General features: G+C 40.8%; 1 protein-coding gene across 4 annotated transcripts in view; it reads right to left on the reverse strand.

The window, feature by feature from the left end:
• Positions 1–26,165, reverse strand: part of LOC133485533 (inositol polyphosphate-5-phosphatase A-like) — a 211,900-nt gene that overhangs the window by 35,083 nt on the left and 150,652 nt on the right. For all 4 annotated transcript variants that reach the window (XM_061789372.1, XM_061789370.1, XM_061789371.1 and 1 more), the window contains 2 exons: positions 4,176–4,271; positions 3,432–3,506 (listed from right to left, as the gene is read on the reverse strand). In XM_061789372.1, the coding sequence (XP_061645356.1) occupies positions 3,432–3,506; positions 4,176–4,271 (171 nt within the window). The remainder of the gene's footprint in view (positions 1–3,431; positions 3,507–4,175; positions 4,272–26,165) is intronic.

Raw genomic sequence — 26,165 nt, forward strand, 5'->3', positions numbered from 1 at the left:
ATTGTCGAGTTTTCACACGTAAGCTCGAGTCTGATGTCTTTGCGGTCACTCTCTGTGTTAGTATTTGTGATTATGTGTCAGCCATGTAGAACAGTGGCCATTACTTGCAGCCAGCGGGGCCTCCCAGCCGGAGTCTCTGTGGTTCAGGAGGGCAGATGTGCCGCATTCATCAAATTCACACTGCTGAGGTCATAGAAGAGACTCACACACTGTGGATGAGGGATGGCAGAGCATGGGATGCAACCCCACGCTCCACTGTCCACCCTGTCTCGCCATCCATCCACTGCGTATGTCAAAACCCAATCAAAATGTTGAGGCACACACCATTATCCATATGTGCTAATAAACATTTTGTAATGACCATAACTGTCAGAATAAAGGATTCTTTTCGAAAAAATCACTCCAAAATGTAATCACTTACAGTGGTCAAGAACAGCTTTTGAGTGAGTCATAAATATGTGTTCAAACGCAGAAGAATATCTAATATTATATAAATATATATATATATATATATATATATATAATATATATATAAACCAATTCAGTTAACTGGCTGCAGATTCAGATCGCAACAAGCTTTGCCACTCTTAAGCAAAATTAATTCCTAAGAAGTGAAAATTCAAGTCGAATCCCTAAAAATCAAGCATGTCATTACTACTGTTCCTATATTTTTCAGAATTAGAATGTTATCTGTATACAAGCTGTATACAACACTGTAAATAAAAAATGCCATCTTTCAGGATCAAATGAGTATCTACCAAACCTACTTTCAAATGTTACCAGCTTTCATATTCATACTGTCGTTACATGACACCTTATCATTGTAATATGACATTGGGGGTTGGACACTGATTGAGGGAAATAGAGTATAAGTATAATACAAATAATTTAAGAGGGTGGATGAGTTGATCCAGTAGATGAGTAGCATATGGCTATGTGCGCTGGCTATCTGTTCTAAGTGAATGTTGAGTAATTCATTCAGGTGAATGGACAAGACTGCATGCCAGAATTTCACACTACATTTAATCCGAGGTCAATTAAGCATAATGCTCTGCTGCTGCGGCGGGTGAGTGGTTTAAAAATCAGCTTATATTGGTTCAAGGCCTCTTGACATTATAAAGCCAACAGTAGTTTGTCAACCAGAAATGACCTTGGGAGTTGTGGAAGAGGTGATGCGAGATGATGCAGTACAATATCACACAGAGGGAAGATGAAGAAGTGTCTGGGTAAAAACTACCCTGTCAAAAGCTGGAATTTCCGACTTTGCTTGGATGAAAAATCAGATCCTAAATCAGAGAGGCGGTGATAGTTTAAGCCTGAAGTTGAGGCGTAAAAAAATGGGGAATATGAGGTGTTCGGCCCTCAACTGTCCCTCTCAGCATACCGGTGACTTGTGCACCACCTGTAATTGTGCTTTGATTTAAATCTCGTCAAATATCCCGTGTCAACACCTGCTGCCGTTAAAAGCCATCAATAAATGTTGGGGTGAAAGGTCATTTAATTTGATTTTTACACCTCATACTTGGCTTTCATTGCAAGGGCAATATTTTTCCCTCTTTTTATGGGACCTTCATTATTTGGTGTGGAAAAGCAATAAACTGACTGACAGAGAGGTGGCCGATTGGTACCAGGAGGAGACCAGACCAACCAAAGCTGGACTCTGCAGCATACTGCACTGCTGAACTTTCATTTCCATGATAACCGAATTACATGGTAAAGAAGTTAGACACATGTCAGGAAAAGGACACCGATTCCACAATTTGGGTTAAAGCACGGAAAGAAATGCCTTCGGGTATCTCCCTTCTCTTGAATATCAAATTAAAGTACATTAGGCATATTGCGCATGTATCGCTTTTGAGAGGCCGGGTGCATCAGACACGCTCAAGGACCCAACACAGCAACCATTGTAATCACTCTGATGGTCAGCTTTCATTCAGCATACCTTCTCTATTGCCATTTAGGAATTCTGACAGGCAGAGAATGGGGAACGCCACTATTTTATTATTATTATTATTATTATCTTTCATGCTAAAGAAATCTCTGGTCTTTAGACTGATAGTGCAGGCAATGCTGCCAGCATGAAAAAGAGAGGCAGGCCAGACAGCGAGGTTCATCACTTACTAGCGCTAGCACATGCCACCTCCTCGCTTGGTCCCCCATCTGCCGACACCACACTGATAAAGTTACAATAAAGAGATACTGAAACAGAATCAATATGGATGGAGGAGTGGGGCGGGGGTGGCTGTGTTTAGACTATGTGGCAACTACACAGACAGATGCACAACACAAACATGAAAGAAACACACAAACACACACACTTCCATCTTTCCACTGGAGCGGAGCCCCGCTTTGCCCCTTGACGCCACAAGCACCCGGAAAATTTAATCTTCCCAAATACTCATCAGGGCTCTCCATCGTCCCGCCGTGACAGCGCTGGGGATAATTAATTATACAATTTCGATGGGAATATCGACTAAACAAACCTATTAATCATAGCAAAAGTCAATAGGCATGGACACGTTCAATCATGTCCCAGCCAATGATTACTCCTCTCAAAATACAATAATTATTTTCAAGAGGTGCCTCAAATTAAATTTATGTCAAGCTGGTGCAAGTCTTACAGTTGATAAAGGGCGCAATGATCTTTTTTTTTGTTCCCCATTCCAACTCGACGAGGGATATTTATCCATTTAGAAAGGTAGTTTGTTTTATAAGGATCATAACATGGTGTGTTTAACAAGACCATCAGATTATCTCGGAAGCCCCCATTATGTCGTCTATCTTGTCTGACTTGGCCAAGGAGGAGGAGGGAAGATCAGGCTCCAGTTACCCAGTTATGATTCTACCTTTCTTTTCTTGCCATTTTCTTAAACAGCATAATATATGTAGTACACAGCACAAACTTAACATATATACTTACAATCTAATGGAACCCAATTACATATTCTGCCCCTTCAAATATATTTGATATTTTTAACCCAATTTCCACTGAGTAGTTGGTGGTAGTTTGGTCAAATCCAGTAGCGTACGCCCTTTTTGTTGTTTACATTGTTGAAAGTTGTGAAAATTGCCAAAATTAACCCAAACCATGCCAAAAGTTGGCTCCCAACATAATGATGGTTTACTATTGTGACAAATGCTGCACTGAATACTTATTTATATTTTGTTTTCCCCAAATAAAATAAAAAAAAAAAACTACCATATTTTCTCATTTAAAAGGGTCATACAATACAATACAAACTGATGCCCGTACAATATACTGAAAATCAATGTAAAGTGTGGTCAGTGGCAGCCATAGCTATTATATGTTGGGGAGCGAAAGTCTATGTGGTCAATAAAATAAATGAAACCTGCAATAAGTGACTTGGAATGAAGAAATGATTGAGAGTGGATGAATATACAAAAGGTCAGGAGGCATTTCAGTGACTTACCGAGGTCCCATTGTTTTCCCGAAAAACATCTTGGTTGACATAACTAAAAAGCTTCTTTTCAAGCTGAAGGACGACCTGCATCGGTAGAAGGAGAGAGATGGACCTCTGATTAATACCAACGCTAATGGGAAGAACATTTAGTAATTAGAGCACTAACGAAGAGCGCTGTGCCGCAGTGTTAAGCAGTTAATTCTACAGACGTCTAGAATATCACATAGCACCGCATGTTCAACCTACCCATAATAATTGTGGACATTTAACATACTGCCTATTACAGGGCAATGAACAAAATGGTTGTATTATTAATTCACTTTGTTTAAATACAATTTATTTTCAACACAGTTTGGATTTGCAATGCAAATATTTGTGTCGAATTTCACTCGGAAGCAAATAGAGAGCATTTAACTCATTAAATTCCCCACCATACTTGTGACATGGATCCAAATCTTTATACCAAAAGACCTATGGAAATCTGAAATGCAGAATATTTATGTATATTATATCTCCAGATAAAAACAGATACCGGTACTCATCTTCAGTCCTTTAGGTGCCTATGGCTTGTAAGCCAAAACATGTTCTGTGGATATATTTCTCGATGCAACTTTCTGGTGTGAAAATCTACACATTTATCTTATAGAAGTAAAACCTTTACGTTAAGTTATTTTTAATTGATTTGAAAATCAATGTTCATTTTACTAGTGCAATGGAAAGTGTACATTATGGCAAATATACTATCTGGCTTACCTTTCTGTCATTGTCACGTTCTCTAAATATTAGCTTGTCGACTTCATTGGTGTCCGTGGTTCTTACTGTCTGCATGGTAGCGGTGGAACAGAAAGTCTGAAGGTAGAAGGGGAAGAGATCAAATATGCTCAGTGTTCATATGGACAGCATAATACTATACTAAAATGACAAAATGCTGTATCTGTCATACCAACCAAACCACACACATACTGTAGTTTCCTCAGTAAACTTTGCGGTCTGGTAACAAACAAATACTGCAGTGAGGAAACCCCATACAAAACATCTCTTGAAAGCATTTTACTGTTTTTAAATACACTTTCCACATATGAGCACCTCACTGTCCTTTCTCTTTGGCTGGACCAATGTACTGACCCCGTGGACTGTGTATATGGTTAAATTCCCCTTTGTGGACTCTTTTAACAATTAGTTAAACATTCGACCATCTGTGTTTGAAGACAGTTGAATGAGGTAATCCCTGGGCCAGTGGGTCCCATACCACACAGCAGACACTGGATGAGCTAATTGAAATTCAAAGCACAGATTAGATAATCGGGTCAAGCCAATATGGCGAACAGAAAAAGGCCCTTTGAACTAAAATGTCCCAATTCAATCCAGTTTCAGAATAAGTAATGTCCTGATTGGGACACTAGATTAGACCAAATCATTAAGAAGAAGAGGAATATCCTCCCCACTGCAACACCCCCATTTCGCCATGTCTGCCTCAGTCTATCCACCCCAAAAAAATTCTAAAGCCTGAACAAATCACTCCACCTTTCACTCATTTAGGCAATCCAAATGCAGGGTCAATATGGTCACCTGGCAGCCAAATGCTAATGCGCTTAAGTGTGCTTAAGCAGCTTTGTGCAATGAATAGGCCAAAGACAGAGCTAGTGAGAGTGGTGGGCAAGAGATACTTTCCCTGTCAAAACGTTATTGTCCCAACATCCAAGGCAAATAATCTTTTTCCACTTTTGGTCAGCATCAAATGCACAATGAGGGTTACATACATCTCACAATTGATGTTTTCCAGGCTTAATATAATAACAACATAACATTGATGTCTTAAGATTCAATTTGCAAATTCAGTAGAAATTACATTTAATCCTGAAATTTGAGGGAAAAAAAATTGAGTTCCACTTATATTTGTACTTATACTTTTATAACATACTGCAAATTCTTACATTTCTTAGCTGATTGCCAGGTAGAAACCACAGTGTTCTACTGCCTGACGCTGAGGTGTGTGGTGTCCATTTGGACAAAAGTTTGAAGTTAGCAAATACAGTTTTGCCCTTTTAAAGGGCTACAGTGGGTGCATAAAATTCATTGAAAACATCAAGAGTTAAACCACAGGCATGATACTTTTAGCTTGTTATTTTGATAATCAAGTTTGTTAGTTGGTTAAAGTACCCCCCTAAAAACTTAGGTATGAATGTTAAACATTTGAAAACTGGAGATCGAAAATAATGTATTACAGGTTTCTACGCAGATTATAGTGGCATTTGAGTGGATTGTGGCGGCAAATCAGGACTGACTCGTCACAGCTCCCCCTCCTGTAACACAATGTGAAGGCTCAGTCCTAACTTACCCCAGTGCTCCCTTTCACAGGATGTGGCTCCCCAAGGACCAAGACAAGACAAGGAACTATTTAAGGCCATTTCAGAGCACTGAGTCTCCCTTACGACGCGCCGGGCGAACCTTTAAACTGATCAATGCACTCAAAAGCACTTGCGATGGAGAGACACTTTCATTGATCATCAGAAGGGATATTACCAGTAGAAGGTAAGATGTCTTCACTCATTTGGACATTTTATCAGATCCTGCAAAGTGACTTGGCGTTACATAGCTGCATTATGTGTCACAGGTCAACAATGAGTGTTTGTTGAGGGCCAGAAGCTGGGGGCTGGGATGGGAGGTCGCAGAGGAAGGCGCTGGCTTTATGCATCAATGGAGGATAATCTCATGACTGTCGCAGGAGGAAGCGGCTGTTTAAAGGAGCTCTCTATTCCAGCTGGTCCTTTTAGTGGAGAGGTTAAAGCAATCTGCCCCACTTCAAAGACCAAAGACCCACACACACACACCCAAGCCTTCTGTCTCTTGTCCTTCCAGCAGATGGAGGTGAACCACTTTGCCAAACTTCAACACTACGAAACCCACCCACAACATATTTGACAATGTCAGTGACACCTATATACACGCAACAAAATAATTATACAAAAAAAGCAGGCCATAGCATTTTTTTCCATCATGTGCATCTAAGTGAAATTATTCAGCTTTTTCTGGGACAAAAGCATCATACTGCCTTAGCCTGTTGAACATTGTATCAGTGGTCTAATTTGTGTTCCTTATTTATTCATCCCTTTGAGGGCTCCGCATATTTTACTGTGCTCGTGTTCTTTTGTGAAGAGCTGCTGCATTTAAATCCCCCCCAGGGGACATATTATTTTCATTGAATTTAACTGAATACTGTTAACCTCCATCCATCCATTTTCAGTAACGCTTGTCCTCACTAGGTTCGCGGGCGTGTTGGAGCCTATCCGAGCTAACTCCGGGTGAGAGGCGGGGTACACCCTTAACTGGTCGCCAGCCAATCGCAGGGCACATATAAACTAACAACCATTCGCACTCACATTCACACTTATGAGCAATTTAGAGTCTTCAATTCACCGACCATGCATGTTTTTGGGATATGGGAGGAAACCGGAGTACCCCGAGAAAACCCACGAAGGCACGGGGAGAACATGCAAACTCCATACAGGTGAGGCCGGATTTGAAACTGGGTCCTCAGAACTGTGAGGCAGATGTGCTAACCAGTCGTCCACCGTGCCGCCATATTGTTGACATACAGTGGTTAATTCTATCTATGGGCATTTTTTTTTTAAAATCATTGTACTACTGCAGTCGCTTGAACATTACAGCACTGTTGACCCTCTAAGGTAAATGCACTGGCAGTCTTACAATTTGGAGGACACACGACCGCCACGTCTTAAGACTTCAGTTAAGTGAGCATTTAAAGTAACAACTACACTAGTTAGAATTGCTTTTTTTTTTTTGTCATAACACCACAAAAGGGCACAGATAAAGTAGAATTGAAACAGTGGGAGCATTTCGTATCTCTCATAATTAGGCTTAAAGCGAGAATAATGCCCGTGCCTGTTTTTTGTTTTTTTTTAAAGTATACATATAACCAGCTTATAAATGGATAACCAATCATCTTATGAATGGATAACCCACTTATTAACATAACTATTTTATGACCAGATAACCATTTTATGAACAGATAACCAGCTGATGGAAAAAAAAAATCTGGTGATTATTTATCCTTTATCATCCTTTTTGGATCGTATGTAAAGTCATTTAACTTTTCAGAGCAGAAGAAGAGCGTGATATAAATTATAGCAAAGTTGAGAATAACCTCAAAATAAAAGACTGTAATGAACAGATTGTATAGATAAGAATTTCAAAATGTTACTCAAAAACATTGTATGAACAGTTAAAACATGTTCTCTGATGGGAATTTTTTGTTACCCTGGGTTGAATTAACTCAACTAATTTGAAATCCCAACAGGTGCGAAGGGATTGACGGTACTGTATACGTATTTTTCAAATGTTTAATACAAGTAGTATGAAATAAAGCTAATGATCGAGTCATCTTCCTCCCTTATCCTACTAAAGCAGTGAAACCTTTATGGAGCCAAGGCACATATTTTACAATTGAAAAATCTCACGGCACACCAACAAACCAAAATGTCACAAAAAGTGGATACATTACTTCCTGCAATCTAATCGAAGAACATTTATTTGTTCTGTCTGTCACTGTGGCTCACTGGCATAAATAGATGAACAAAGATACATTATTTCTTGTAAATAAATAATTTTTTGAGCAATTAACGTAACATTTTGTCATTTCCCACGGCACACCTGAAGAGCGCTCACGGCACACTAATGTGCCCCGGCACACTGGTTGAGAATGACTGTACTAAAGTAATGAAGAATTATTCCGTAACGAGCCATTCAGTGCATTTACAAATCAGTTCACTTAGGTCAGCAGGAGAGACGAGATGAGTGGACAATGAGCTAACTATTCATTCTTCATTACTGAAGGCAGGAACAAGAGTTCCCCTTTTTGTCAGCAAAGGCAGTGGCATTGTCAGAATGCGCTATTATTTTCTAGCTGCCACACATGGATGTTGCCAGCTAAGTAAATGTGTGCCAGCGGTGCTGGCAGGTTCAACGTAAATTGCTTCGCACCCTGATCACTTTGCCTCCTTTTGCCGTCATTCATCATACCAATTCTGCATGCATGATTGCTATGTCTGCCCGAGTGGGCTAGGAGGGGGCCATACAAAGTGGGTAACAACAAATTGGGCCTTCTGCTTTACAGCTAGCTATTACACAGAACAGCCAGTAAATCAATTGAGACTCTCCCAACCCAATGTGACTGGACACAAGCCAGAGTCATCCACTCTTCCCTCCCGTGGTTGGCTAATTTAATGCTTCCAAACAAAGATTAATCACTGACAAACAGAACAGGATTGTGATTCAAAATGGAGGTGAGGTGAGAGTGGACACATTATCAACGACAAAGTTAGCCTGTGCGTGACCCACCGATCAACTGTTGACCCTCGTAAGGCTACCCGGTGTCGTCCTTAACAGCAATTGACGCAGAAACTCTCATCTCTTCCTGTGAACTCATTGGACTGTGTAATGGTGAGTTTTGTTGGCAATGCGTGCGCTGTAGGAGGTCTTCTAAACTGCCACGCCCTCGTCAAAAACGAGCTTGGAGAGGTAAAAGGGCATGTGAGATAGTGATAATGTGCCCTATTTATCTTGTGCATTATAACATCTGGGAAACTTCTCTAAAGACAAAGGCAAGTACTGAGGGCTGCCATTGGGGTTTACCTTCAGAAACCAGCCAAAAGCATTTGTCCTCTTGGAATAGATAATGGACAGGCCACAAATCATTCAAGACAACAGGACGAAGGGTTTGTGAGTGTGTGAGAGAGAAACCCAATGTATGTCTATGTGTCGTGTGTGTGTGTGTGTATGTGTTCCCCCCTGGTATTTAACTTCTCTGCTGGCCCATTCTGCAGGGCCCCGCAGGACAAATTGCCCAGCATGGATGTCTTTGAGAGGCAGTGCAGCGCGCAGAGAAAGAGACAGGGCTGAAACACAGGGAACAGGCCCATAAAAATTCATCACTTTGACCCCAACGACCTCCTGCAACTGGGGTGGTTCATGCACAAGCCCACACACACACACACACACACACAAAGACGCACAAGCCAACCAAACTTACACTCAACGTTACAAACCACTATTCTAAAACATACTCAGAACATTTTGAACAGTCTTGCACTCTTAAGTTAACCCTGTCCTATGTGATAAGTGAAATCACAGATGTAGAAAGCCTCTCCTTCAGACATTCATGGTGACAAACACAATAGCCATGGAAAAGCTTTCCACACAGGAAAAGGCCACCAGATGCTTCATTGTGACTCTGTCTCTGGGCAAAGTAGTGGCAGTAAAAGGAGGGTGGGTTCTTCTTCTGTGGCGCAATAGTCCCAGTAAGAGGAGGTCATTGTCTCAAAGCTTGGCTCTTGACACATTACGGCCACCTGTACAAAGAAAAGCTAATGAGAGATTTAATTTGAGATACCTCCCCTGCCACTTATAGTCAGCATTTTGAAACCAGCCGCGGCAGATGTCGCGAAGACTGTTTAACGTACCTAATTCTCTTAACCTATCAATAATGCCATACATGCACATATTAATCAATAGCCACCTTAATGCAGCAACCATTTGAATGCAGTTAGCTACATTTGTGATGTTTCTGAAAGGAAGCTTTGTTACGAGAAAGAGTAGCCACCAGCAAAACTGTCATTCATCTCATTTTTTTTTTCACAATGCTGGCTTAAAAGGAACATTTGACCCATTAATGAGAAAACAAATGTAATGTCTAACTATGCTTTGGCCATTGAATCACATTTAAATATAGCCAACAGAATCACTACTGATGCAGTATAAACACTTAGTAAGCACTTAAAAAACATTGCACTCATTTAATTTACCTATCCCACCATAGCTCTAAGTTAGGAATCAATTAAAGGAAACAGATAGTGAGGTAATCTGTTGCTGCTGTGTCAATTACTGGATATCGAAGAGGCACTCAGTGATTAGTGATTATGCAATAAGAATGCAGAGGCTGGTGGGTTCATTACTCGGGCATTCGACAAAGAATGGGATGAAACAATTACTAAAGAAAAGGAGACGTTTAATACTTAGCTTTATCAGCAATATAGACAACACAGATTATTCATTCATACTGTATGTATTCACTCTCCCCAACTGTGATTTTACAAAATAAAAAAAATTTATCCTTTGCTTCACACAACTTTCAGCTCCCAAAGCAGTTGATTTCAAATATGCAGGTGACCAGCTTTTTTAGTGAGCATTAGGAGGTGAAGACTCCAGTGAGGCATAAGAGCCCCTGTTCACACACAAAGAACATTGATTCATTTGAGCACCACCCTTTAATTTGTTTGCATCATTTCATCTTAATGATGGGCTTGTCCACCCGGGTGAGAAAGAGATGTAATTCAGTCAAGGAAAAGGGAAAGAGGAAGGTACTGGAAGAGGGGTGGGGTGTTGACACCCCACCACAGAGCGCTAGGCAACCATCTAGTGGGTGGGCTTTGTGATACATTTTACCAATTTTTCATGCCCATCCCTCTTGATGTGACCCCACTCAGGGCCTTTTATGCTCCTGACAGCTCTGCGCAGGAAAACATGCTGCCGCTCTGATAGCATGAAATCGGGAACAAAGACCCCCAGGGAGAGGCGAAGGGGGCCATGGAGGCCCACTGTGCTCCAGTCCCGCCTGGATCTGGCCACAAACAGATGTTAGGCCAGCCCCGACTCTCTCAGCACTCTTAAATATGATGGGATAGTTGTGAGCAGGTGAGAGCGGAGCTTAGTAACTTAATGTCAGTGGGCTGCGCTGTTTAAAAGCTCATAGTGCCAACACTGAGTTTACAGCCGTAATACAATGAGCCCTTCTTGAGAAGCACCACTGATGGCGATGACATTAAGTACACAGAGGGAAACAAAGTTGATAGGATGATCAATTCTAGTTTGACAATAAAAGACAATTTATTCATTACTCATCATTGTCCTCTCTAACTTTGCAAAGCCTTGAATTCAAGCCATTAAAACACCATGAGGTAAAGGTTTTGCTCAACTGAATGGGAATTGTGACTTGTTGAGTGAGCAGCCATGTGTGGCCTCTCTTTTACAGAGTGCTTCTTTGCATATGCATAGAGCAAACAAATGATTACAATGCTGGAGACAGCAAAGGGGATGCTGTGTGCACATGCTTGTGCACAACCCCCACAGTCAACGTTATTCTGGCAGCATTTCCATAATTCAGAGTTTTTGAAGAACTGAGGAATATATTAGTTAAAATCTGTTCAACATTCTCTAAGCCATATGCAAGTACATATAAGCTAAGTAATGAGTCAGGAGCCAAGTTGATCAACTACGAACAAAGATAGAATGGACAATTGTCAGAAGGAGTAACTTTTCAAATAGCTCAACCTGAGTAGTGTAAATACCACCCCCGCCCCCCCCCCCAAAAAAAATAAAAACATTTGTAACAATGTTATATTAGTATAATACAGTTACATTTTATTGTTCTTATATAATGACATTTTTATTTGGATTTGAACATTGAATTTGAACATGAAACCAAAAATACAAAAAAAAACGAGAATCAATAACGGACAATGAAACACTTAACATGTTGCGAAATGAAACATTTGAGTTACCGAATACAGTATGATTGCTTGCCTTATGAATGGCTACAGATAAGTCTCTACTACATCTGGAAAACAGCAGTGCAGTAGTAAATGACAGGAGGGTGATATTATACACCTGACAGGGCCCAACTAAAGGGCTTATAAGGCCATCCTCCCTCGCAGGATCTGTTTGTGATGCTCCCTCGCAGGATCTGTTTGTGCCAGGCTCTGCGCTCATCCTTGGCTTGGTTGGTCACACCATCTTGCTGTTGGCATGGTGTTCCCAGCTGCCAGTCACAGAGGCCCCCGCCTCTAAGGACACAATGGCAATAGCATGGCTGGTGCCGGGCTCAAACGGCCTGTTGTTAATGAGCAGGACCAACAGAAGCCATTGCTTGTTCCTTCTTTGCCAGCATTTTAATTATATGGACATCACTTCCAGCAATGCTGCATTGCACAAGTTAAGCCCTCATAGCTGAACTCTTTTTCTCTGTGTCTTCAGCACTGCATTCATTAGCATCAAACGCAAACAGAGAGAAGAGAACGAGAGAGAGAAAACAGACACTGTTGTCTCGAGGGAATAGTCTCCTTCTATATCCAGATGGGTTATCGGTGATATAATGGTTTCTCATTGTGATAGATTGGACTGTTCTAGCCAGATAATGCCTTTATTGTATTGTTAAGAAATCCCTGGCATCAACTATGTGGCAATAAAGAGGCATGGGTCAAATAGCAGGTGCTAATAACCCTCTTTAACTTGCATGGTGCAGTAAATGGGTGGAGTTACCTGCATTCAGACAATTGAGACAGTGTCAGGATGGTTGTCTTACATAGAAAACAACTAATTTGGTGCGCTAAAGCAAACCATCTAAAGAATGTACAAATACGATTCCACCCAGTTTGACCTTGCAATACATACAAAACCCCTTCTGTCTCATCTCAGGAAGTCCACTCTTGTACTGTAATAGCTAACACACAAAGAAATTGATCAGAATACTAGGAGATTAAAACCATAAAAATTAGAGATGCACATTTAACGACACTTCCTATACTGACTAGTGAAACTTAATATCTATTAACTGATAAAAGAAGGATGAATTCCGTGTCGACCGGTGACATTCCCACGCTGGCTCATCGAAAATGACGTGCCAGAAATGTCACATTTTAACTAGCAAAGGCTGGACCGCGGCCCCTTGTCTCCCGTTTGTAGAAAGCGAACTAAAAATATATTTTTTTGCATTTCTGTAGCAGAAAATGATCATACAATAATTACCTCCCCCACTGCCTATCCTTCAAAACATAAAAAAAAAGGTTGTAGAGTCACACAGTGGGGAGGTGGGGGCTAGGCATCGCCTACGTCATATCGAAGTGACAACTCTGTTGCAATAAAAAATTTTAGCCTACAGGGTTACAGAAGCTATGCGTTGCAGCTTTAAATATCAGTTTTAATGGGACATGCAAACCTCTTTTTGAATCGATGGAAATCCTGTTTTACTCCCAGTGTCATATTAAGCAGAATATTTACGCTTGCTGGAGTTGCCAGAGCAGAGATCATCATAGATGTAGCTCAATGTCCCATAACTAATGTTGCTCTTCTTTGGACCACAAACATGTTGAAACTAAATGAAAAACGCCTCTCCTGGTTGCAGCCGAGTACTACACATTGTTTTGACTTGCAACAAGACACAATTAATCAACAGCAAATGCCACACAATCGACCAAATTCTTAATGATAATTAATAGATTATTAGCCCCATCCTTAAAAAGTACATACAAATACAATGGCTACTGTGAGTTTACATACATGTGCAGTATTTATCTGTAACCATGGGTCTTTAAATACATGGTAGTATTAGGAGAATTGAGGGAAGTCAAGTCCCTGGTGTGAGAATGGGAGGGGTAGGGGGGGGGGGGGTGCCCAATCAGTGCTGGCCCGCTGGTTAATGGATGGATGGCCCCCAAAATTAATTAGCCTGACTAATGTAGTGTACACTTAATTACACTCGCCGGCTTTTGATTTATAGCTGGCAAGTAACAGACATGCTTGTCAAAGACGGGCTAAAAGGGAAAATTGCTTACCCGTTACTGATACAAATTATTTACTCAGACTAGGTTCAACAGGCACGACAATGGCCATGAACTAGTTAATGAACATGTTTGCGCTATCACGGACAACGGTGTAAGTCTGCAGTATGTGGTGTATGATACATATGATCATCTACATCTGTATATATATATACTTTGTGTGTGTGCAGTGGGTACGAGAAGTATTCAGACCCCCTTACATTTTTCATTCTTTGTTATATTGCAGCCATTTGGTAAAATCAATGAAGTTCTTTTTTTCCTCATTAATGTACACACACCACCCCATATTGACAGAAGATTATTTGCAGACTTATTAAAAAAGAAAAACTGAAATAACACACACCCATAAGTATTCAGACCCTTTGCTGTGACACTCATATATTTAACTCGGGTGCTGTCCATTTCTTCTGCTCATCCTTGAGATGGTTCTACACCTTCATTGGAAAAGCTGTGTTTGATTATACTGATTGAACTTGATCAGGAAAGCCACACACCTGTCTATATAAGACCTTACAGCTCACAGTGCATGTCAGAGCAAATGAGAATCATGAGGTCAACAGAACTGGCTAAAGAGCTCAGAGACAGAATTGTGGCAAGGCACAGATCTGGCCAAGGTCACAAAAAAAATTCTGCTGCACATAAGGTTCCTATGAGCACAGTGGGCTCCATAATCCTTAAATGGAAGATGTTTGGGACGACCAGAACTCTTCCTTGAGCTGGCCGTCTGGCCAGACTTGAGCAATCGGGGGAGAAGAGCCTTGGTGAGAGAGGTAAAGAAGAATCCAAAGATCACTGTGGGTGAGCTCCAGAAATGCAGTCGGGAGATGGGAGAAAGTTCTAGAAAGTCTACCATCAATGCAGCCCTCACCAGTCGGGGCTTTATGGCAAAGTGGCCCGACGGGAGCCTCTCTTCAGTGCAAGACACATGAAAGCCCGCATGGAGTTTGCTAAAAACAGCTGAAGGACTCCAAGAAATAAGATTCTCTGGTCTGTTAAGACCAAAATAGAATGTTTCGTCCTCAACTTTAAGCGATATGTTTCGAGAAAACCAGGCACTGCTCATCACCTGTCGAATACAGTCACAACAGTGAAACATGGTGGTCTCAGCATCATGCTGTGGGTTTGTTTTTCAGCTGCAGGGACAGGACGACTGGTTGCAATCGAAGGAAAGATCAATGTGGCCAAGTACAGGGATATCCTGGACGAAAACCTTCTCCAGAGTGCTCAGGACCTCGGACTGGGCCGAAGGGTCGCCTTTCAACAAGACAATGACCCGAAGCACACAGCTAAAATAATGAAGGAGTGGCTTCCGAAAAACTCCATGACTGTTCTTGAATGGCCCAGCCAGAGCCCTGACTTAAACCCAATTGAGCATCTCTGGAAAGACCTGAAAAATGGCTGCCAACAACGTTCACCATCCAACCTGACAAAACTGGAGAGGATCTGCAAGGAGGAATGGCAGAGGATCCTCAAATCCAGGTGTGAAAAGCATCATTCCCCAAAAGACTCATGGCTGTATTAGCTCAAAAGGGTCTGAATACTTATGGCTGTGTAATATTTAAGTTTTTCTTTTTCAATAATTCTGCAAAAATTTCAACAATATGGGGTGCTGTGTGTACATTAATGAGGAAAAAAAAATAATTAAATGACTTTAGCAATATAACAATTGAACAATTTAAGGGGGGTCTGAATACTTTCCGTACCCACTGTATGTGTGTGTGTATGTATATGTATGTATATATATATATATATATATATATATAAATATATATGTAGGCTTTAAACGATCAGGATTTTTGGGGTCGATCACCGGGTTTAAAAAAAAAAAAACATCACCGATTTGATCACAAGATGGAGCAATGTGTCTATTTAAATGACTTGCTCATTTACTGTATATACTTGTGTACTGTATGCTGAATATCTTCAAAAGTATTCTCTTGTCAGGTCATATATCCTAATCAGTCAGGTCAAACCAACATGACAACATGACAGAAATAATGGGTGCTAACTTACTGTAATTAAATTACTTTATTGTAATTAAATTACTTCACACCGAAACTTTAGAGCATGACAGACAGAATGCCAGTATGTTTACGTACAACCATTAGCTTGCTAGGCTCCATAACGTTTTGCTGCCTGCTTGCGAGCTGTATCGTATTAAAAGTATGTGAACATAACTCAAGCAATTCTTGTATTAAAGTCCTTTTCTGACCACCGGTGACCACCACGACAGTGTTTTCCCCATTTCATTCTTATAATACACGCAGCGGGATCCATTGTTGTTGTCGTGGTAATGAGTGTATCAGGTTGCATTTGAGTTGAAAGGATAAAGCCCAGTGATCGTAAAAGACGGGATGCGGTGGTATTGGAATACAAGATTTTATTGGAGTAGTCTGACATCAAATCGTGAAAGACCAAATTGGTCATGTAGTCTCATCCACGCATTACGTGTTGTCTCTCCCACACCAACGAGTTTTTTTTTTTTTTTAAACTTTATTGGCATTCAGATATTTACAGTACTATGTCAAAAGACACGCGACAAGGCTAAACATAAACTAGTTTTTGGATTCAAATATTCTGTACACGATGGAAACGCGGAGTAAATGTCTTATGTGGAGGAATCGGCTCTGCGAATTATGACAAAGCCGATCAGCCGATCAGATCGTTGTAAAGTGTAATACATATATATATATATATATATATATATATATATATATATATATATATATATACACACACACACACAAAATGTGTGTACTGTATATAATAACTTGTAACTATAATAGTTACAAGTTATTTATCTCCACAGTCTGTTTTGTGTGCGTGTGTGTGTGGGGGTTGTGACTCGAGAAACTTCACTATGTGAAAAAATGAATGTTCTATCATGTTAACCTGTCATTATTATTATTTTACACGCATTCACGGGGAGAGGGGCTAGTCAAGGACCCCCACCTTTCATTTCATGCTGCTCAAGCAAGAGAAAGGACAAAGGACAGAAGATTGATGCCTGGTCTGTACCTCTGCAATTTCATCAAAAACAAACAGGAGGTGCTGATTCAAAACCATCTCTTGCGAGGGGAAAGCAAAGCCTAATGAAATCTATCCATGTAGCGACAGATCGGGCCGATTTAAACAGCTCCACGTCATGTCATGGGGACAGTAGATCAAGTCAGCAATTAACCTTCCTGCCGGCCTCTATCAATCCATAAATTGGACAAGGCTAGCCAGCGGCACACAATCTGTACAGATATTAAATTTACATTCTATTAAGTTTAATTAGGAGGGATTTTAAATATACTAGGAGTCTCGGCATTGAGCCCTGAGCCTGTCACTAATGTAGTTGATTCACGACTACAGGCCACATCAAAGATGCGCACATACGCATGCACAAACATGCAAACGCTTGAGCTCGCTCACACATCCCTCTAATACATCTTATACTTCTTTCTAATTGTGTTTATAAAAGTGTATGGAATGTTTGTGTAAATAGGGTTGATATATTACTCCAGGAAGGAATATTCGTTTCATAGTCATATATTAGATTGCTACTATGATAGGGCTGTGAAAAAAAAGGCTAACTCGGCTAAGTTGACCACAAAAATTGGTTGACGCAAAAATTTCTGCCTCGAGGCAATAAAACATATTAATAAAAGCTTATTTGCGCCAGCCGGAACCAATTTACGCCACCCGGAACAATTTGGCCACTGTCCATGTTTACCGTACGGACATTTGTTGCAGACAGATGCACTGTTAGGCCCGTGTTAAACATTGCCAAAAAAAACAGAGGCGCGTCTATAAGTAATTTTTAAGACACAATTAGATGTGTAATGCAAATGCACAAGATATTTAATGTTCAAAATGATAAACTTCATTGTTTTTAGCATTATTTGCTAAAAACAATTAAGTTTATCTTAGAATTTCATGACTGCAAAAAAGTTAATCAGTTTGAACATTAAATATCTTGTCTTTGTAGTGTATTCAATTAAATATAGGTTGAACATGATTTGCAAATCATTGTATTCTGTTTTTATTTTTGTTTAACACAACATCCCAACTTCATTGGAATTGGGGTTGTAGTTAAAAGTTTAAGAAGGAGATACGATAGCACGCATCAGCAATCCAATGTTTATTACCACTCCTCATTCACAATTAACTACTAAGTTAGGTTAAGTTATGGTTTTACTTACATGGTGAAAGGCAACGAAATCTCGTGGACGCGCAAACAAATAAAATCGATGATTCCCATTTTCTATATCGAGCATTAATAAAATATCGATCGAATTGAGCTTCTCGATATGTCATCCAGCATTAACTGTATGTACTGTATATAGTACTGCATCATCGGCATGCAAATTCACCTGACAGTTGGAACAAACTTCTCGGAAGGGGTTTGAAGACATAAGATTTACAGTGGTCTCCAATATAATTTATAATCCGATAATCGTTTCCGTTTGTCACTTAAACTGCCGTTGACAAAGTTTGACCGCTGTTGTTTACTTGCGCTGTGGCGCAATGCAGGCAGAGAATGGGACAGACGTACTTCCTGGTCACAGATATATAAAAAAATAAAATAGATCCAATTCCAAAAGACGTGCCTCCCGTGCCTACGTGGCGGCCACGTTGAATGTGGGGCATTGACGTGGTGGCCATGTCATGATGGTTATATCTATTGTGCCATAGAGCACAGGGGAGAGAGAGAGAGAGCGAGAGGGGGGGGGGGGGGGGGGGGGCATGACGGCAGTCTTAACTCGGGAATACAACTGGAGACTCTTTGGAGTCTGGAAAATACCGGAATTTCTCGTGTATAATGCGCACCCCCAAAGTTGACCTCAAAATTCTGGAAAACCCTTCTACCAATGTATAATGCAATTTTACAATGCATGATTTTGCTTCTACCCATATTATCAAAATGAAGTACAATTTCAAAGAATTATTCTGAAGTTAAGCACTTTATTTGAACATGTAATACTTTTTTTATTTACTTGCTCTTATTTTGAAATTCACAGCCTTACTTTTATTTAGTAAATGAGAAAACACACAGTTGTGCTCATATGTTTGATTACCAAGGCAGAATTTGTAAGATGGGTACAATTCTTCAAAGAAAACATGAAGGGCTAGGCGAATCACATTTAATTTTATTTCAATGGGATTCAATTAAACTGTCAAGCATTTCAGAAAAGCATTATCATTAAACAAAACATAACTATAAAGAAATTAATGATGGTTGTTGTTCAGTCATATATATAAAGAAAATAAAAAATTCACAAATTCTGCCAGGGTATGTAAACTTATGAGCACAACTCTACATACAGTAAATGCAGTCATACGTACCCCTGTCATATTGGAATGAAAGTGTAGGCTACACCTTTTTCATAACCTCTAGGTGGCGGTGACATTGGAAAGAAAGTGTACAGCTTTTTCATAACCTCTAGATGGCGGCATACAGTTATAAAATGTGAAAGTTCCCCCCCCCCCCCTCCATTTTTTCCTATACCCATGTATAATGCGCACTATTGACTTATGATAAAAAAAAATTGGGGGGGGGGGGTGCGCATTATACATGAGAAATTAATTTAAGAAGAGCCATTGAAAATATCCTTCATGGCCTCTTGAAAAGCTGTCAAAAACTTCATTATCAAGCACAGGATGTTTTTTTTTTTAACAATTTGCAGTCAGCATCAATACATAATAGAGCTACATTTCACATTTAAATAATCATCACCAGATTGACTATTGTGTGAACATGAAGGTTCTAAAGGAACCAGAGAAGACATCAACAAGTTAGAGCCATCTTCAAAAGTTCAAAACTCTTTCTTTGCCGTTTCATGTTTCATCAGCACTGATGCAAAGCATGATCAAGCTAAAGCATGACCAGACCCCATGGGAGAGGTGGGTTGGTGGGGTCTGGATGGCCTCCAGGCTGCTCAGCCCTAACATTAGTCTCCACGTGGCTGTGTCCTTTGTCTGCCAGTCAAAGGGCCGCTGAATGGAGGTCAATTCAAACCAATTCCCTCTGTCGGACACAATTAATAGGGTTGCCTTGGCTGGAGAGAAGGGGGGCTGCTGTAGGCCTTTGGTTACTGATCCTGCCGCAGAAGCATGCCAGGAATTTGCCACCTGGAATTTACCCTGTGACAATAACAAGCCCACCTCTTTCCAAACCCACGTCCTTTTCTGTACATAATAATACAAATATCCCCGGTTCCATTCACCCACCACAAGTACGGATGGGTGACAGGGGAGTGTCAAATGGTTGATGGTCTGCAGTTAAGTCACCCAGAGGGAGCCAACAATGTGGAGAAGGAGTCTGCAGCTGGACAGAAATGTACAGGAGTATTTTCCACCCAGTGATTCTGGGGCCTGCAGACAACTGTATCAATGTTGTCCAAAAATTCAAAAAGCATTTACTGTAAATTTAGTTAGATTTATTTCACCCAAAAAATATACATCCCTCAGCACAACAATTTTCAATTAGCTGCACAGGAGAGGTAATAAAGAAAAAGATACAGTGAGTGAGAGGCAGCCTGTGTGTCTCTTCAGATAAGCGCGGGCGATCGATCCAGTTAAACACTTTGGTGAATGTGCACTAATTGTCTAGTTGACATTAATCGTCATTAAAGGCCTTAAAACAGCCTACTGGCTTTGAGTTACTTCCTGTGCCATGGTTGCAACCCATTTGTTTATTGGTGATGTGACAGCTCTCCTAGTTGCTAATATGCAGGTCACAGTTAAATCAGACCATTTGACCACCATTGGACGGGTTTATTTGAAGCAGAACAGCTTCTTTAATGGCAGCTAGATGACATCACCAGCCTTTTCTTGTGTTGCCACTAAATGGTCAGTATGTTTGAGGAACACTCCATAAGATGAAGAGAAACTATCTATGTTTCTGTGAGTGTAATTGTGCACGACTCTTCTTCCTAACCCCCCCCCCCCCCCCCCGACCCCCCCTGGACGTGAATGGGGGCCAAGGTGTATATGAAAAGAGCAGCATAGAGGGGAGGGGGCAGAGATGGACACACGCTGAGGGAAGCCTTATACATCCCTGGAAAAGGGGTCAAGACCCCGACCGCACTCAAACAGCATGTCAGTGTGGTAGAGACAAGGAGTGGGTTTGTGGTTACCTACCACAGACCAGAACGGGCAAGGGAGAAAACATGAGAGGAGAGTTATCTAGATTAGGTGTACTGTACATGTTAAAGGTCTCGTATTTCGCCAAACCATTTTTTTCCCTAGTATTTGGGATGTAATATTGTCACTATGGGGTCTCAGTAAACATGTGAAACATGAATTAAAATTGTCCACTCATTCCTGAGTTTGAGACGTTTTTCCGCCAAGAGGCCTCAAAACAGGTCATTTGAATTTCGCAAGCTACTGTACCTCACTCGCGAAGATCTCCGCCTACCTCTACGCTCCCGAGCAAGCGCTGTTAACATATACACGTGCACTCACATGTGGGTCTCCTACACAGCAGCAACCAATCAGAGGAAAGGGGGCGGTCTTAGCCAAATATGAAAAAACACATGAAAAACTGGGTCAAACAGAAGCAGCTGTCACAAGGGCCTTTTCTGGAAAAAAGGTGGGTTTTTTTTAATATGGAATTGACACTTTTATACTATATCAGTCCATGTTAGAGAGTCACTCTATGGAGGTCTAAATAGCCAAAATATGGCTCAGATGATACATCCATAATAAATAAGGGAGGGGGGGGATTTCAGAATAACTGAATGATCCAATATCAGTGTGATAATTTGCTAGCAATACTGCACTATTATTAGCACAATATTAAAAATATCACCAAAGAGCAATTGTTCGATAATCCATAGATTGGAAGTAAATCTTCCATGATATATACGGTCGTCTTGCATATGAAGCAAACAACTCAATGCTGAATATGATAACACACATTCATTGTTAAGCCTATTCAGTATCGAGTAGGAAAAATAGTCGATAGTCCAAGAAGACTTTAAATTCAGCAAATACATGTTTATCATCATAAATGGAAATATATTGTTGTTCGTAAATTATTATTTTTAAATGGTAAATGGACTGCACTTATATAGCGCTTTATCTACACTATCACAGTCCCCAAGGCGCTTTACAAAGCCTCACATTCACCCATTCACACACACACATGTATATCGATCTATCCATCTATCTATTTATCTATATATGTATATATATATGAAAGGGGATGCTTCTTGACTTGATATACTGAGGAGAAAGGCGGGCTCTGTCATGGGCACAGAGTTAGGCAGCCTGACATCTGAAAGGAGCCTGCTGAACAAGCTTCTGTCCATCATGGGCCATCCACAGCATCCACTGAACAGCACCAGTGACAGACTGCTCTCACTCCCCTACTCAACTGACAGACTGAAGAAATCCCTCCTCCCAATCCCAGGCAGCGTTTTAATTCCAGCGTATGAGGGAAACACGAACAACAAAGGGTGGAACGGTCCACAAATTCCACGGTTTGGTTCGTATATTGGTTTTGTGCTGATGGTTTTCGGTTCAGTTTTTGTTGACTCTTCAGAAAATTAGTGATGTCTTGTCTATTTTGTATTATTATTGTTTTAATTTGCCTGTGAATATCGTCATTCAGGTCATTTCATTCTCAGGGCATTGAATCGATCGCAACTGGACTGCTCCAGTTTTGTTTGTCTTAGAAGACGTTTCGCCTCTCATCCGAGCAGGCTTCATTAGTTCATGCAACAAGGCTGTGTTAGGATGCATTAGCTAGTGTTTGTGTGGAAAACTCAACTAGTTATGCTCCAACTTAGAAGCATGCCCCATACTACGTGTGCAATCCTTTATTTAGAATGCAAAAAAGGTGGAGAGCCGTCAAGCCGCTCGGCCGAGAGGCCACTGAACATCCACCAGAATTGTTGGGCGGAAACTCCCTCATTGATATTCCATTCAATTGTAAAGTGGCCGTGGAGTTACCCAGTGGTCAAGGAGGCCATGCTGTTTGTTGGAGTCAGAGTTATTGAGTTTATTTGGAATGGACGAAAGGACAGCATTGTAAGTAGGAGACAGGTGATGTCGTAAGACCCCTCCTCTGTTAGGCGATTGTTTTTGCAACTCTGTGTATACGGCCTTTCTCACCCCTCTTTCAAACCATCTGTCCTCCACATTTTTGTCCTCAAAAGAGTCCTGTTTTTCTTGGAGGTGCAAGTAGACAGCTGTGTGCAGTGCAGTGTAGTGCAGTGGAGAATGTACAGATATGTATCTGTGCATTCCTCACTGCACTTGACATTGGGGAAACCAAGCAACCACTGAGCAGAGGCATGGTACAACACAGACGGGCAAACTCCAAGGTCAAGACTCAGCTGTCTACCTTCACCTCCAAGAAAAACAGCACTCTCGAGGACAAAAGATCCTCGTTTACTGTAAGCTAAAAAGAGTAGAAGAAGAAAGTGTTATAATTTAAATAAATTTGTTTGTCACAGAATAGGAAGAGTTGATATCTGTGAGTATTGTTATTTTAACTGTCTGTATGTGTCACTGGGCGTGTGTGTGTGAATATTTAATATTTGAAAGTAAATCCCTCCTGTGATCAAATGCTAATATTAGGTAGCCCGTCAATAGGGGTTTCCAATAACTGTGAGCATAAGCTGGCAAATTCCAAAACAATGTCTTTTATTTTAACATAAAATGAGGGTAATTATTTTTGTTGTGCGTTTAGTTTTACGGTAAACTCCAACTGGATTGTCAATAAACAGCTTAAAGCACGCTCAAATTTTTATTATTTGCCCAGCCTTACGCTACACTGCACACATTCTCTGCAGGCTGCAATGTACGAGCCGCGGGTGATCAGCAATGAAAGGCATTGATAGACGGGCTCCAATCATGAGTTTTCCGCGGAAAATGGCCAATCATGATGGGTGGCCCATCGGTCGGAGCACTACTAATTGATATGTTTCATATTTTTCATGTCTTAAGGATCTTTAGATACTTTGTTTAACATTTATATTTATGTTTTCCATATATTTAATATTATTAGTAATTCTGCATCCCTGCTTTGCCTTGTTTTGTAATGTTTTTTGGATTGTGTAGACCGCTGGAACAGAGAATTTCCCTGGTGGATGAATAAAGTCTCAGATTGATCGATCCATCGATCGATCCATCCATCGATCCATCCATCCATTGATCCATCCATCCATCTTATCTACAGTATCTATCTAAATGATTACTGTGACAAACTAAATGTGGACCAGGTGACAGTTAATTGCAATCATTGACTTCTCAATGGCCCCGCTGTTTGTACAACCAGCTGTTGAAAATCCTAGCCTTAGATGCATTATCTGCAAAGAAACTCATTCAGAAGATGTGCAAGTAAATGTAACCTAATTACTAAACCAAAATCAAATGTACTGCACAAACTTTGAGGTTAGCTGTCAATGCCCCTGATAGACTGTAAAGCAAAAAACATGTGACTTAGAGTGAACAAGCTATAGCGGGGGAAGCTACACAGTATCTTGTTCACCGGTCGCACCCTGCTATAGCACAGCTTTTAAAGCGATACTTTTTTATGGGTTTTAACAGTATATACACTGCCGGGAAAATGTATTGGCTCCCTCCAAAAATTATTATATTTTTGGATGATTTCCCCACTTTGTTTAAAATCATCAAACAAATGTAAATATCAGACAAATATAACCCAAGTGAACTTAAAATGCTGTTTTTAAATGGTGATTTCATTTATTAAAAGACAATAACTATTCAAAGTTACCTGGCCCTGTGTGAAAAAGTAATGGCCCCCTAACCCTAATAACTGGTTGGGCGCTTTCTTTCACATCTCTGTGGAGATATTTTGGCCAACTCTTCGTTGCAAAATTGTTTGAATTCTGCAAAAATGTATGGGGAGAGTTTTGTCTCAAAATTATTTACACGTTTTTTCAGATCCAAAAATACATCCGCAGTTTAAACGTGTTTTTTAGATCCACAAATATATCCGTGATTTACACGTTTTTCAAATCCACAAATGTATCTGCGATTTATGCGTGTTTTTCTAATGTTGTGTGTGAATTTATCACGATTTATCATTTGTAAATATTAAATTCTGCTAGTGAATCGTTGGAGCGTTTGTGGATCAGCGGGCATGTGCAATTATTTCTGAGACAAACGTACCGCAGTTTTCAAGATATTCACACACAAAGAAGTTGAGAATATTCACGACGTGTGGAAAGACCTGTCCTTCCATCCACTAGGCGGCAGTGTTGTGGAAGTGGCCACAATCGAGCGAGCCAGAGCAAGCTGTGTAGCTCTTTAGCACACTAGCTAGTTAGCTCGCGGGCTAGCGCATGTAATAAATAGTTAACTTCCCCTAAAATGTCCCAGTTGTTTGCATCTACGGACCCAAAGCCCTTCCAGCAGCGGCTCGCCGTGTCGTGAGCGGCTGTTGCGTTACTTCAACAATGAAAATTGATCGAGTCCGGGAAAAAAAAGTCTCGTGTTCATTGTATTTTTGTTATGATAACCTGCCCTACTCTGCCTCTAATTGGCCAGCACCAAGACAGGACTCGTGCGTTTAGTGGATAATGATTTGCTGAAACACTTTTGCAACACACACACATTCTGTACGTAGGTAAGCGGATGTAGATTCACCATGCTTTATGCGTTCATTTTTGTGCTTCTCCATTTTATATACGCTTATCCTCATGAGGTTCGTGGTTATCTGGAACCCATCTTAGCCGCTTCGGGGGAGACGCGGTTTATATGCTGGAGAAACCCCACACAACCACGAGGAAACTATACATAGTGCACACAGGAAGCCTGGAGCTCAGATTCAAACCTCTCACCTATTGCGCATGGGTCTGGAATGGATACCCCAGGGGTTCACTGTATATCTAACTTGGTTGACCACTTTCAGACATGATCTACAGGCCCCCTAGTGGCTAGATGACTACCCTGCTCCTGTTCTCCTCGTGTGTACCACACAGAGTGAAGTCCTTCCTAAGCCATTGAGCAAAACCCCTCCATTCAGAAAACTTCCCCTCCTCCTTTCTCTCATGAATGGCCTCCTGGTTGAAATGAACAATACCCACACCTTGAACAGGGGCACTGATTCGAAAGCCATTGTACGGAAGAGGAGGGAGAGGAACGAGGAACA

Source organism: Phyllopteryx taeniolatus, chromosome 11, assembly GCF_024500385.1.
Source record: "Phyllopteryx taeniolatus isolate TA_2022b chromosome 11, UOR_Ptae_1.2, whole genome shotgun sequence".
Taxonomy (NCBI): Eukaryota; Metazoa; Chordata; class Actinopteri; order Syngnathiformes; family Syngnathidae; genus Phyllopteryx; species Phyllopteryx taeniolatus.